The 13197-nt window shown below is 35.2% G+C and overlaps 1 protein-coding gene across 2 annotated transcripts in view; it reads left to right on the forward strand.

Moving 5' to 3' along the window:
• Window positions 1-13197, forward strand: part of TRHDE (thyrotropin releasing hormone degrading enzyme) — a 388884-nt gene that overhangs the window by 192967 nt on the left and 182720 nt on the right. Inside the window, exons 4-5 of one of the 2 annotated variants that reach the window (XM_054444303.2) lie at window positions 4973-5127; window positions 8265-8378. In XM_054444303.2, the coding sequence (XP_054300278.1) occupies window positions 4973-5127; window positions 8265-8378 (269 nt within the window). The remainder of the gene's footprint in view (window positions 1-4972; window positions 5128-8264; window positions 8379-13197) is intronic. The other variant, XM_054444304.2, reaches the window with a different exon arrangement.

Genomic DNA, 13197 nt, shown 5'->3' on the forward strand with positions numbered 1-13197 from the left:
AGCTGTTTCAGGATAGTGTTAAGAATAGAAGGCAAATTATAGTGCATTGAGGGTGAGTAGGAGGCAAACAAGTAGAGCAAGTCAGATTTTTATGTTAATTTATGTTATCACATTCACTAGTATTATATGAATTATTTCATATCTGTCTATAGTTTTTTGTACTATACTATTTAATTGGAAGCAGACTACTATGCATAATTTTATCAAGCATTTTCTTTGAATTTCCAAGTAAATTAGATTCTGAGACATTTGAATTTTCTTCTGTTTTCAAGGCATATGAAAGAGTTATGGGTATACATTTTAATGGGTATAGTCTCATAACAAATTTCTTTTGCAAAAATTAAATTAATTTAATTCATTGTGAATTAATGTTATCTGCCTTATAAACAAAATAATATTTTTGTTACTGAGCTTGCTTTTTTTTTTTAATAGCTTCATTCAGGTACAGTAATGTACAGTAAACTGTCCATATTTAAAGTATGCAATTTGGTGCCTTAACACATGTATACCCACAGGAAATTATCACCATAATGAACATATTCATCAGTCCCAAAAGTTTCCTGTCGCTATCTTCTAACTCCTCCCATCTTTGTCCCCAGGCAACCTCTGATATGCTTTCTGACACTATAGATTAGTTTGCATTTTCTGGAATTTTACATAAATGGCATGAATCATAGAGTAGATATAGCTTTCTTCTTTTTTTACTCCATAGAACTGTTTTGAGATTCAACCATGTTGTGGACTGTAACCATAGTTCATTTCTTTTTATTGCTGAGTAGTATTTTGTTGCATGGATATACCATACTTTATTTATTCGCCTATTGATGGGCATTTGAGTTGTTCCTAGTTTTTAGCTGCTGGAAATAGGCTTTTATGAATATTTGTGTACAAATGTTTGTGTAGATATATGCTTGATATAGGTGCTCTTAAATTATAAACCTATCATATAAGATTCCTTAAGTTGTGAAGACATAGAACAGAGCCACAATTAAAAATACCTCTCCATAGTTGCTTCAACAAAATCTAAGTTGCTTCAATACACGGTTATAAGGTTAGTAGCATACAATGTTTTCTTTATTTTTTCCCTACTCTGCCATCTATAATCATGGTTCCTCATGTTTATTATAAAATCTGTGTGTATATAAGAAGCTGTCCTCTACTACTGATCTGTGTTTTACTCTATTCTTTAATGATTTTAATTTGACTCTGGCTCCATTTGCTGAAGAGTCCTTGTTTGGTTGATCTGTAATCTTGTTACCCAGGCCTGACTTTTGTGACCTCATACCTCTCGACACCAGTATGTAACCAGCTGCCTGCTTAGGTCACCAGTGCCTGATATCTTTATCACCAGCCTCCAATTGTTTCCACACCATATCTGCTTATGCTGTTAGTCAGGCTTTTGCTATCTGACAACTGCCCCCAAGTCTACCTTCCTCTTTATTCCAAACTCCTAGACTGCACCTGGCTCATATGCATAGAGTCTTCTTCCTGTGCTATTTGAGCCAGTCCAAATCCCAACATGTGGCTTGATATGCTAGCTTAGCCTTGATGACCGACTACTCTTGGCTTCCGGAGGACTACAGCTTGTGGAATTCCCTCTACTTCGTCACAGGCTTGAGTCAGAAGGCTTGTTCATTAGTCACATGTTGCTACAAGTAAACGACACCAGACCTGCTACTGTTGTTGCCATCTACCAGTGACAAAGTTGACACACTGTGGTCCTGTTATCTGGTTTGTTCATATTTAGACAAGGTGTTAAGGTAAAATCTCATATAAAAGAATATCTATTGGTTATGAACTTACAATTCATACCAGTTCTCTGATCTATGTTCCTCCTCTTTATATATTTCAGCCACATTAACCTTCTTTGTCAAGCATACTTCTCTCATTTTCACCTTAGAGCCTTTGCATTTGTTATCATCTCTTAGAATGCACTTCTGATTTCAAACAAGCTAGCTTCTACCATTATTCACATCTCAGATGAAACGTGACTACCTTAGAGAGGGCTGCCTTGACCACACGACACCCACCCCGTCAATCAATCACTATCTTACTCTGTTACATTTTCTTTGTAGCATTTATCATTTACTCATTTTCTCATTCATTTATTACTTGTTAATTGACATCCTGCACACACTCACATATGCATATAAGCACCATGATGATAGAGAGCAAGGAGCTTGCAGAACAAGGCAAAACTGTGTCTATATTGAGCAAAGGAGAGGCTCAATGAGTATTTGTTGTATATATGAATGCATAGATTACCTGTTTCTGCCCATTGGTATCCTATTTACCTTTTTTTATTATTATACTTTAAGTTTTAGGGTACATGTACACAACATGCAGATTTGTTACATATGTATACATGTGCCATGTTGGTGTGCTGCACCCATTAACTTGTCATTTAACATTAGGTATATCTCCTAATGCTATCCTTCCTGCCTCCCCCAACCCCACATAGGCACCGGTCTATGATGTTCCCCTTCCTGTGTCCATGTGTTCTTATTGTTCAATTCCCTATTTACCTTTTGAAGTCCAACTTAAGTACCATCTCTTTGAAAACCTCCCCAATCAGGTTTGTTTTTTCTCTCTTAGCACCCTTAATTCTTCAACTATTTGCTCATATTTCCCTTTTTTTCGTGTTATAGCTGTTATGCACTTATGCTGAGTCTAAAATGTAGCGGAAGATGGGGTCATATTTGACTTATTTTAATATATATTTCAGACTTAAGACCACAACCAGCCAGGCGCGATGGCTCAGGCCTGTAATCCTAGCACTTTGGGAGGCCAAGGCATGTGGATCACAAGGTCAGGAGTTCAAGACCAGCCTGGCCAATATGGTGAAACCCCATCTCTACTAAAAATACAAAAATTAGCTGGGCATGGTGGCACGTGCCTGTAATCCCCGCTACTTGGGAGGCTGAGGCAACAGAATCGCTTGAACCCGGGAGGCGGAGGTTGCGGTGAGCCGAGATCGCACTACTGCACTCTGGCCTGGGTGACAGAGCGAGACTCCATCTCAAACAAACAAAACCAACAACAACAAATACCCACAACCAATGCTGAGAAGATATTTTTTAAAGTCAGGAATAAAGAAAAATCAACCTTATTATAAGACTGTTGACTATTTTATTCTTTCTCTTATTTTGAAATATTTAAAGCATATGGAAAAGAATCAGTAATGTCATAATCAGTACCCATACCACCAACAGTGAAATATTATTATTAAAAACATCACTATTTAATTCACTGTGTGACTGTCTTCCATCCTTTTCCCCTCCATTCTTCCATAAAGCAATCATGATCCTGACTTTAATGTTTATCATTGCTATATGTGTGTGTTTGTGTGTGCATCTTGCCATTACTGTCCCTGTGCATATGTTCATGTATGAGTATCCATCTACAACACATGGTGTTATTCTACTTGTTTTTAAATAGTAGATGTTATTATAGGGTCATTTTACTCTTCACTTATTTCCTCAACATTATCTTTCTCAGATTGTCCATGTTGATGTATGCAGTGTTAGAATCTAGTGGTGAGATCAATTGTTTTGATTGCTGTGTAATATTCCTTTATATACCTATTTCTCAGTTTCTTTGTCCTTTGCTTAAACGCACTTAATTTTCTCTTTTCACCTGTACAAACAATACCATAGCGAACATTCTTGTACAATTTTCTGTTGCATCGTAAGGAGTTAACCCAGGGTTATATCGAGAAGTAGAACTTCTGGGTCAGAGACTGTAAACACTATGCTTGGCATTGTGATTAAAAGCACAGGTGCTGGAACCAGGCTGCTGGGTTCAAATTTCTACCCTGCCACTTACTGACTTTCCCAGGAAGCAAAGAGCGCTAGCTATTTTCAACCTGTTTTCATGAGCATGTGTGCCCTACCTCAATCCCTGGCATTAAGTAGTCAGCGTGGCTTAGGTCCTTTTGGCTTTGGAAGGATCTGTCAGAGCCAATTCCCAGCCGCCACTGCCTGTTGCTGGAGCCAGTGCCCAGCAGGCCTGTGGCTTCACATGCAATCATCACTTTGCATTTCTGTACGATTTCTGGTCCAGGGAGAGGTTTATTTTTAAGCCTGGAGATGTTTTTTAGTTTTCCCTTTTAATATTTGATTTATCATCACTATGTCTCTGGAGCAGAGGGAGTACATCGAAGCATGAACTCTTTGTGTCACCATAACCAGAAGTTGATAATAACTCTATGACCTTTTAAAATAAGCACAGATCTTAGAATCATCTAATCATAGATATTTGGAGCTGGAAGGCATTTTAGAGATAATTAAGGCTAATGACCTTATTTCATAGGTGAGGGAATTGTGGTCCTAAGAAATTAAGTGATTTACTGATGTCACATAGCCAGTTGATGACAGAGCCAGACCAGAGCCTGTGGGTCCCCTCAATAGTATTTTTTTTTCCATTATGTCCACTATCAGAGCTTTCCCTGTAAGATATATTTACATGTAACATATTTCTTTTAACATAACTGAAAAAATACACTAGAATTTAAGCAATTACAAAACATCACATTTTAAAACAGATATAAAATGTTTTCTCTTATACAATATTGAGGTAAATGTAAGAATATAGTATTTACTGCATTGAGTCAAATATATTTTCATTAGAAGGCACAACACCTTTGCCTCTGTAGGTTCCTGCTGCATGTGGTTTCCTTGACTTATGAAATTTATTAGGATGGGCCCATCAATAATGGCACTGATACTTCCAGCTACCTATAGCACTGGGCTTGAAAATGAACTGTGATGAATGGATATGACCAGCATTTGCAGTGATAGCCTATATTTCTGCTGTCATGTAAAAATGGCAAGTAGTTTAATTTGCCAAAAAAAAATCACTAAGTAAAATCAAGTATTCCTTATAATTAGGATTTCTGGACGCTTTTTAGGATACAAATTCAGAATCTGGTGTCTTTGTTAAAGCCTTTGGAACTGTTTTATTTTATTTCTAGATCTTTTAGCTGTGCCTAAGCATCCATATGCTGCTATGGAGAACTGGGGACTAAGTATTTTTGTGGAACAAAGAATACTGCTGGATCCCAGTGTTTCATCTATTTCTTATTTGCTGGATGTCACCATGGTCATTGTTCATGAGATATGTCACCAGGTATGAGAAAAAGAATCAGGTGTAAGTATAATGTGAAAGCTATTGAGAATGATTTTGAATACCTACATTAAGAGCTAAATTATTATCCTCCCAAAGAAGTTTTAATTTTATATGGAGCACTGTGTAGTTCTTTCTGGAAGACATGTCATTTTTCTCCAATCATAGAATAAACAAAAACAAACACACTGATCGTATTGAGTAAGCAACTGTCATTCCATTTAGTTGAAGAGTGAGATGGCACTGCCACCCAGCAGCCTCTTTGGAGCCCCTGTCTGGTCAGTTATCAACCTTGCTTTATTTTCTTGTGATTATTAGTGTGTATATATGGTAAGTGCAGTGATGGCAATGATTTATTGCATCGCTGCAAGATGCAGCTGAGTTTTGTGTATGTGTCAAAATTTGCTTTTGCTGAAATCAATTTGTTATTCCCCTTTTCCCACCACATAGACACTTAGGAAGTCTTTCACTAACTCAGCCATAGACTCTTTGTTCTCAAATGATTGATATTTTTTGTCTTGGCATGTTTAGGAATTCATATGTAAATTAGCCAACTTTGTAGTGAAGCTAAGATAAAATTAATTTCATTTTGATTTTATGCATTTTCTCACAATGAATGGAAGGTATTAGATTTCTCAGTGCTTATGTGAATCTTAATTTTAGTGGAAAAAAATCACTGAAAATAGCTGTCCATGCCAATAGAAAGTGATACCTGTCCTGGTTACCAGTATTTATGGATAGCTTTAAACTTATAACACCAGAAATCTCATTGTGATACAGTGTGATTTCAATAAATTATAAACCCCACACCTTGTTAAAAGCTGAAAAAACTAAGGAAAGAGTGATGTGAAAAATGCTGTCAGTGAAAGAAGGTAAACAGTTAAATGCTGATAAATGAATACTGACTTAATGATGAAGTGATCCGGGTCAGACGACCGTTTATGTAAATGTCAGCTTTTTTTTTTTTTTTTTTTGAGACTGAGTCTCACTCTTTCACCCAGGCTGGAGTGCAGTGGTGCAATCTTGGCTCACTGCAGTCTTCGCCTCCCAGGTTCAAGTGATTCTCCTGCCTCAGCTTCTCAAGTAGCTGGGACTACAGGTGCCCACACCATGCCCAGCTAATTTTTTATATTTTTAGTAGAGATGGGGTTTCACCATCTCGGCTAAGCTGGTCTCGAACTTCCTGACCTCAGGTGATCCACCCACCTCGACCTCCCAAAGTGCTGGGATTACAGGCGTGAGCCACCGTGCCTGGCCCCTAAATGTCAGTTTTTTGCACTGAACCTGTAAGATGTTTGATGTTTGTGTCTGCCTTGTTGACCAGATCTCTCAGGTGTGTTCCTCATCTCAGGCTTAAGGGAGATCCTTTGCGGAGATGACTGGGGCTCCTAGTCTGTACTAAAGAGGATGGTTTTGACTGAATATCATGTAATTATTTGAGACAAAAGCAGTTTCCTTTTTGAATGCTCCTATAAATGACAAGTTAGATATATAGTTCTGTTGAAGTGAAAGCGCACTGATAATGTATAATTGTTCGGAGAACTGGATTTCATTTGTTTCATATTCTAAGTTACTTTCTTGTTATAGCTTAGTATTTGTAGGCCACTTACTATGGAGTAATGAACCAGAAGCTAGGAGAAACACTTAAAATAATTTCCATTGTCATTAACCAATTAATTTCTATGTTACCTTTCCTGCCCACCTATTTGTTGTCACAATTCTGAAGACAGGATTTCAAGTTAAAGGAGAGACATGCATTTTTTATTTAAAAAATTATTAAAGGTTAAACATTTATTTTGTGGTCCTCAACATATTGAGAGCTGTTTGTATTTCAATGAGAGATCCTCTTGAAGAACAGATACTTTACTGTTACTATTGAAACTGTCAGCCAAGCTTGTTAATGTGGCTCCTAAAGCCATACCTGATCTGGTACTTGTCTGCCTTTCTGGACTCTTTCATGCTTTCCTCCTCCTGGTCCACTATGTTCCAGCCGCACAGGTCTTTCTTCTGTTTCTTAAATAGCTCATTCCCACTTAGAGTCTTCACATTAAGGGTTAATTACATCTCCCTGGAATTCTCCTTCCCAAGCCTTTCTCATGGCTGGCTCTCCCTTATCATCGAAGTCTGAGCTCAAATGTCACTTGCTTAGAGAGAATGTTTTTGCTTTTACAATGTAAAGCAGTTCCTCCTTCATTCCTGTAGCACTTTGTTAGGATCTGAAATTGCGTTGTTCATTTGCTTATTTATTTTTTTATCGTCTACCTCCCCTCATCCCCCCTACCTCTACAATAAAATGTCAGCTGCATGAGGAGGAACATTATCTAACTTTTCTTCACTGAATCCCGTTTTTAGGCTAGCTCCTGGCATATAATGTATTTTTTGCTTTTTAATAAGAAAAGAATTCCTTTAACGTTTTCCTGAACTATGCAAGTTTCAGAATAATACATCATGATCTAATCAAAACACCTGTTAAAATTACATTATTTTTCATGAAGGCATCTTAGAGAATTTTTTTTGGTCTAAATCCTTATTATAATAGAATCATGGAGAGTCAAGTGTGAGGGACCTCAAAAAACCTTAGTTTTATCAATCAGCAAATATCTTCTCTGAATAGCCTCTGCCACTAGAGGGTGATGCTTACATACCTCCTGTGATGAACTGCTCACTACCTTTCAAGGCAGTATTTTCCCATCTTTGGCCATCTCAGTCTGTTAGAGGGTTTTCTGCGTTTTCAGCAGACACTTACCCATGCTAATTTCTATTCATTAGTCCTGGTTTGTCCCTTGTAGGGTCGCAAGAAACAAGCCTTTCCTCTTCTACATAATAGGTCTTCAAATATTTGAAGACAGCTCTCATCAGTTTTTCTCTCCTGAGCCCTTTCTTCTCCAAGTCAAATATTCTTTTGTGTTCATTGATTATTCTTTTTTGTTCTTCTCTGAAAGCATGTATAGAAAAACTAGTGTCACCCAGGTACTCAAATAAATCAATACAGTTTTGCCATAACACATTTTAAGATCACAAAATCAACTGGGGAATGAATTCCAGTTATAATAATCATAGTTTAATACATGTAATTTTAGATAAAATAGTTTGGGGACAGATTTTATTTTATTTGATGACCATTAATTTTGTTACTGCAGTGGTTTGGTGACCTTGTGACGCCTGTGTGGTGGGAAGACGTGTGGCTGAAGGAAGGGTTTGCTCACTACTTTGAATTTGTTGGTACGGACTACCTCTATCCTGGCTGGAACATGGTAAGTGTACTTCAATTATTTGAAACTTTTAGTAAAAGGCTGATCTAGTGTTACATTAGGCTTATACCATCCTTAGAGATTACTAAAAATACCAACTGATGCATGAAAATGCATCAATAAAATGTAACCAAAAATTTAAATGTTAGTATTCTTAAAGAGTCATCTTTTACTTATTAGGAACTATATAGTCTGATTTGCTATTCATTAGCTTCAAAATGCCGCAATTTAACTAAATAGAAATATTTTCAATTGTAGTATTTTATAGTAAAGGCAAATTGTCCTTTAAAATAAAGAAGTCAAGGGTAATTAATAATATTTTAAATATACAGAATATATCAAACATAGAAAAATGAGGACTTGACATCTCATTCATGAGATAAAACACAAAAAATATCTAAAAGATACGATGTATTATTGTTGTAGATATATGTATTTTAGGATTAAATGACTTAATAAGAGGTCATTAATTTTATTTATGAAGAGTTATTCATATTATACCTATACTTTAGGAATGTCAGAACTTGAAGAAAGGTTTTTGTGCCTTAAGCTGTGCTGTTATAGGGCATCCTAGAAGAAAAAGTAGAGGGAGGGTGTAGTTTTGCTATAGGTCTTGTTATATCAGTTTTTCATTTTATATAAGCTGTCACTGATCAATATGTGACAGTATAATTATTAAATAGAACCTGGGGTGTATATATGTTGTTCTGAAATTCAAATTTAAATTTATTTTAAGTGGTACTATTAAATTAAGTAAAAATTGCGATGTACCAGTACTTATCAACTTCCAAAAGCTCAAATTTTATTTGTGACATAGCATAGGTGATTATATATACATACACACACACACATACATATATATACGTACATATATACACATACATATATGTATATATTCTTTTAAACCACTTTATTAAGGCAAGATTGACATACAAAATGCTGTACATATTTAATGTATGCAACTTGATGAGTTTGGAGATAAGTGCACATTCATAAAACAAATGGTCACCACAGTCTATGCCATAAACATATTCATCACCTCTAAAGTTTTCTTCCTATCTTCTTTACTTATTGTTATTTGGTGATAAGAACACAACATAAGATCTGCCCTTCAGGAAGTTTTCAGGTGTATGATACAGAATTATTGAATATACACATTATGCTCTACAGTAGATCTCTAGGACTTACTCATCTTGCATGACTGAAGCTTTGTACACTTTGTCTAATACATCCTTGTTTCCTCCTCCCCCAAGCCTCTGGCAACCACCATTTTATTCTCTGCTCCCGTGAATTTGACTATTTTAGATTCCTTATACAAGTGGAATTATGTAGTATTTGTCTGTTTTATCTCACTTGGCATGATGTCCCAAGTTCACTCATGTTGTTACAAATGGCAGAATTTCTTTCTGTTTAAAGGCAGAATAGTATTCTCTTGCATGTATACACCACATTTTCTTTATGCATTCATCTGTCAGTGGATAGATTGCTTCCAAAAATATTTTATACTGCTCTCTTTTGATGTTCTAAAGTAGTAATAGGCAGTTATCTACTTGTCTGTTATTGTTCCAAGTATAATTTGAAGAACACATAAACCAAGGTAAAATATGAAAGCATCTGTAAGTCATCATATAACTTCTCCAACATAAATTTAAATGACTCCTGCTGAGAAAAAAAAAATGAAATTACTTTAACAAAAATGTGAAGATAGTAATACCATGTCAATGTGTTTTAATTATTTTCATGAAATTTTACTGATATTTTATGAAGGCAACATGACTCATTTGCACAAATCTACAAGATAAGTTTATTTGATTTATATGCCTAGGCATTTATATATGTATAACATAATTTTAATATCTTAATTGAAGTGTTTTATTTTGGCATTCAAATTAATTAACAATGCCTTTAAATGACATTGCAGAAAAATCAGCAATACAACGTTATATTATTGAAAGTATTTTTTAAAAAACGTGTAATTTTAAAACATAAATGTTTACGGTAACTGAAACATTTCCAAAAGTATCTTTTGGTTTTTGATGACTTTCCATCAACTTTGTTTAAATTTCTCATTTAATTTTTATTATACTGTGGATTATTCCTGATTTATAACTTCATTATATTTCGATATTAAAAGATGTCCTTATTACAAGTGACATGTTATACATAGGTATTGCTTTTTTTAGCTCATTCAGATACCTGTGATAAAATTCTTTCTATTCACCATTATGAAAAATGCATCTTAGATTTAAAAGTAGTCAACATAATTATACATGGGGTGAAAACTGACAGCTTTTGATTGTTTTAGCATGGTAATATGTCTTCAGTTTCAGTATCCTCATTCCAAATTTTGTCTTTGAATGACTTTTCATATTTCTTCATCATTTTATCAGTTACATTGTAAATATAGGAATTCTGGAAAATATTTTTTAGAGGTATTGAAAATGAACACAGAGTGTAAATAAGACAACTGAGACTTTGTTCTTAAACACAGACCATGCATTAGGAGTATAAAAACCTTGAGGTGAGTCAGATATAAGATTTGATTACTTCTAAATTCATATTTAATAATTAAGAAATGAAAACTAATGATGGAACAATTATGGTGTCACAGAAAACTCATCCTATTAAAGTAAAAAATGAAATAATAAACTCCATCACATTTAATTACACAGTTAATAGTGAGAAGAAACAAGTCTTATTATGATTTTTTTTTTTTTTTTTTTTGAGACAGAGTCTCACTTTGTGGCCCAGGCTGGAATGCAGTTGCACGATCTTGGCTCACTGCAATCTCTGCCTCCCAGGTTCATGTGATTCTCATGCCTCAGCCTCCCAAGTAGCTGGGATTACAGGTGTGAGCCACCACACCGGGCTAATTTTTGTATTTTTTGCAGAGATGAGGTTTCACCATATTGGCCAGGCTGCTCTCGAACTCCTGACCTTAGGTGATCCACCTGTGACAGCCTGCCAAAGTGCTGGGATTACAGGTCATGATGTGTTTTTGTGTTTAGGTCATATAGATTTAAAAAGCTTTCTGCTATTTGATTGCTTTTGCTTTTTAGTTTGTGAGATAGCTCAATATAAATCCAGAAAACCTACAAGTAGAAACTCTATAAACAAATTGCCCCTCCATATATAATTAATACCTTCTTTGCAAACAAAGTTTTAAGAATAAGATAGCCACATAAATAAGAGAGGATATTAAGTGCCTTGAAGGCTGTGCCAGCACGAATTTTCATAATGGCATCAGCAAAAGAGTGAAAGAAATACTCAAAAGAACAAGAGTGATGGCTGTGTCAGCAGTAACTCATACTATTGTGATATGCATAAAAGCTTGCCTGTAAGTGCATGGCTTAAGGTTCACTACACCTGAGCCTGTAATAGAAAAACCAGAAGTCAGGCTCATGTCAGGAGTAAAGAAATTCAGGAAGTTGACCTCTTTTGCCATTCATCTCAAAAACAGTGCTTTTTTAGGCATCAAGGCTCAAACACTGAAAAACAATTTTATCTGCTAGAGAGATACTATGGCAATCTACCTTCCATGGACTAGCAATAAAGAAGCCTAGAATTACATAGTATTGTTAAGGATGCTCTTGTTCTGACTTAGGCCAGTATACTTCGCTTAACTGTTAGTAAAATTTTAGGTTGTATGTATGTGTGTTTTCAGAGCCAGTTTCTGATGTAGAATTAAGGAATACTACATATAATAAAATTATCACAATAAGCATTTTGTGATAATTTTGTCCTCTAGCAAACTAATCAAGTTTACCATTTTATAGATATGGGGTTTTATAGGAAGTATGATACAAGTCAGGGGGATAGATTGGAAATAAGAAGCTCAGATTTCAAGGAAGGCATTTCCCCTTTCTCACTCATCCTTATCATTTGAAAAATGGGAGAATTATACTGACTTAGTAAGTCCACATAATTTTTTTGGAGACAAAATAACTTATGAGGTCTTTGAAATGTATGAACCACTCTACAAATGTAAATAGGCATCATGGGCCTGGGAAAATGAATGCTCTATTAGAAAAGTACATTGATTTTACGTATAGATACGCTAACATTTCCAACCCTAGTAATCCATTTTGGCTTCTTAGGCTTATACCAATTATTTATACATACAAAATAAACTTGGTATTTAGATTCAGTCTCACCAAATAAATTCTTATCTATACTGGCAATGTGGACTATTCCATAGGAACATAAGCCTTAGATAATGTTTCATTCATCAAAGAGAAGTGTCAAGATCATTAGAAACGACCTCCTCAGCTTAGGGCTGAAGACACATTTCAAAGAGGATTCATGGCATGAATAGTCTTTTTGCTTGATGTTATTTTATCAAAGTTGGCTGTTAGTGACAACATTATTGGATGGATTAAGTTACAGTATGCCACTAATGGCAATCATATTAAATCTTATTGTGTTTCCTCAAAACAGATAAAAAGAAGGACTGACACAGCACAGTAACTGTTCTTCAACAACTCTTGATCATTTTAATTTGAAAAAAGTTTATGTTAAAATTTTAATACAGCAAAAAGTTGCTTATTAAAATACTGCAATGGAGAACTCCTCATTTTAAAGATCTGGTGCCGATGCAGGTCAAGTCATATCCCCTGTGCATATTGCATAGGTTTCATTATAATTTGTGTGGTCTACATTCTAGGTGACTCCTTCAGGTTCCTGAATGTAGCATTACAAGAAAGTGCTTCTATAATGAAAATCATTAAACATGAGTGTATGTTCTTTTGTTAAAGAAATTGGGAAGGTAAAGAGCTTCACGCACCAAAAACATTATAAGTTATACTTTGATAAAGTCAGCAGA

Source organism: Pongo pygmaeus, chromosome 10 (assembly GCF_028885625.2).
Source record: "Pongo pygmaeus isolate AG05252 chromosome 10, NHGRI_mPonPyg2-v2.0_pri, whole genome shotgun sequence".
In the NCBI taxonomy this organism is placed as follows: domain Eukaryota; kingdom Metazoa; phylum Chordata; class Mammalia; order Primates; family Hominidae; genus Pongo; species Pongo pygmaeus.